The sequence below is a fragment of the Galeopterus variegatus genome, unplaced genomic scaffold (genome assembly GCF_000696425.1).
Source record: "Galeopterus variegatus unplaced genomic scaffold, G_variegatus-3.0.2 Scaffold28891, whole genome shotgun sequence".
Lineage (NCBI taxonomy): Eukaryota > Metazoa > Chordata > Mammalia > Dermoptera > Cynocephalidae > Galeopterus > Galeopterus variegatus.
The window spans coordinates 840-3,168 of NW_007755002.1; the positions used below are offsets into that span (position 1 = coordinate 840).

Below are 2,329 nucleotides of genomic sequence, written 5' to 3' on the forward strand. Positions count from 1 at the left end.
AAATTTAACAGTCACTCAACTTATCCATAACTCCAACTTCTTTTTGCTTAAAAACATTTATTAAAATAAGGATTAAACCTGAAAAAGAGTGACCAGAATGCCAGCCCTTTGCATAGTACTTGAAGAAAAGAGAAGGAAGGAAAAGAAAGACCCTCTCCACTTCTCCCCAAGACCTACGTGGGGAGGATGGCGATGGCTGCCTGGCTCGACCAACGCCAACAGCCCGTACACGGGAGAGCGGTGGGAGCTTCTCTGGTCTCAGGACTCAGTGGGCCCGAGACCAGAGCAGTGGCCCAAGAGTCACAGATCCCTAAGCCCAGAGAACAGATTATCCTTCAAGGATATAAATTTCAGGAAGCACACGGGAGAGCGGTGGGAGCTTCTCTGGTCTCAGGACTCAGTGGGCCCGAGACCAGAGCAGCGGCCCAAGAGTCACAGATCCCTAAGCCCAGAGAACAGATTATCCTTCAAGGATATAAATTTCAGGAAGCTGACTGAAGAACTAAAATTTGGGAACAATTATTGTGAAAGCCAGCAAGGTCTGAAGAGGCAGAGGCCATACATGTGGGCCTCTAACTGTCCTTGGGTTCCACAATCTGCTGGACATGGTTGACAACATTGCTGTGGAGCTGGGAGGCAGTGGACGCAAAGGTCTCCTTGGCGAGGGTCTGGGCCGCCTCACTGCCCCTCATCATTGCGTGGTACAGCGGAAGGGTGTACTTCTGCTTCCCCTGCAAGAAACACACATACCCATGGCCTCAGCAACAGGCTCAGTGGCTCTGCCCTGCCCCCCTGCCCCCGGCGGCAGTCACGGCCAGGTGCCAAATGATGTGGACGTCAGTGCTGGAAGGAAGAGTCTCCCAGTCAGAAGTGCTCTTATTCTGACATCTTCTTGGGGAGCCAAAGATCCACAGAGATAGCTCTCAACATGTATTCCAATCCATGGTAACATAGGGATGTCTACACTCACCAAAACAAATGAGATGGGTTGACACAATGAGACTCCAGACTTTTGTAAAGCTGTAGGTGGTTACTACCAAATTAACAACAGATATCAAAGGCTGTAGCACATAAAGTTCAGGGCCATATCTACAAGTCAAATTCACACAAATGTAAGTCAGCCACATCACAAGTTCCTAAAATCCAGAGGCTTGGAGAAGCCCTCAGAGGACTCTGAATACCTCCACACAGGCACGTAGCTCCCACAGCACACAGATAGGGAATCTGAGCACTGCTTTGTGTCCAGGCCAGTCCCCTCCCTGCTCTGCAATCTGATGAGGCTCAGTTCATCCTAAGAGCCCCTAGGCCCTCCTCCAGCAGGACAGCTCTCACAGGGTGATGTAGGAGCTGGTATCTGAACTGCTCCCAAGTCACGGGGCTTCCCTGGGAGCAGGGACCTACGATCTTATCCTCTGCTCAACTTGCTCATCCTTTGGCCCCTCTCCCTTCTTGCATTTTCCCCAAGACCTACCCCCACATTACGTTCCTTCTCAGTTTTGGGTTAGCTCTAGCCTGTTGTTTTCCCCCAGGCCTTACCAGCTGATCTGCAAAAAGCTCCCCTAGCTGTAGGCTTCCTCTTCCCCCAGGGCAAGACTGATTAGCAGGGTCCTCCAGGAAGTCAGTGACCCCTCCCTCCAGTATCTCAGACAGAGGAGGTTCCTGTGGAGGCTCTGTCCTCAGCACTACCTGTGGCTGAGTGGTCCACAGCAAGCTTGTGGGGGACAGTAGGTGGGGTCGCCCACCTGGCTCTGCAGGAATTCCTTCACTTTCCAGAAATCCCCCTGGTGGTCGTTCTTAAGGACGACTTGGCCCCATCGTAGCCGTAGCTCTGCATTCCGGGCATTTGAGATATTTGGGTATGTCTCTCCAAGTTTTTTCACGTTCCCTGGAAAAGACAAAGAAATGGATTGTTAATGACCAGCAGAGGCAGCTGGGAAGCCCCATTCTCAGGGACGCTGCACATCTGCCCTCAGGCCCTCTGAAAGCACGGGGAAGAGACTTCAAGGAGGTTCCCTGACCAACCTATTTACCATTTACGCTGTTCAATTTATGCTCTATTCTCACATTTACCTTAGTTTCTAAGGCTCTTCCACCAAATGTCCCTTAATGTTATTACAGACTTTCTGCTCTTTTCTTATAACTCTCTTATTTTCCTTCCTGGATTAAAACGCACACATTCCCCTAAAATATCCCGCTCTACTTTTTCCTCTAGCACTAACCTGCTGAAGTCATCTTGGCTTCAACGTTTTTCACCTCTTGGTGAATGTTATTTCTTTTTTTTTTTTTTTCCTTTTTGTCTTTTTTTCGTGTCCGGCAACGGATCGCAACC

General features: G+C 49.8%; 1 protein-coding gene across 1 annotated transcript in view; it reads right to left on the bottom strand.

The window, feature by feature from the left end:
• Window positions 1–387: 387 nt before the first annotated feature.
• The window catches only part of LOC103583822 (aminopeptidase B), a gene marked incomplete at its 5' end in the record, with an annotated part of 5,964 nt that continues 4,022 nt past the window's right edge, over window positions 388–2,329 (bottom strand). Inside the window, 2 exons of the mRNA XM_008565041.1 lie at window positions 388–731; window positions 1,743–1,885. Of these exons, the coding sequence (XP_008563263.1) occupies window positions 573–731; window positions 1,743–1,885 (302 nt within the window). The remainder of the gene's footprint in view (window positions 732–1,742; window positions 1,886–2,329) is intronic.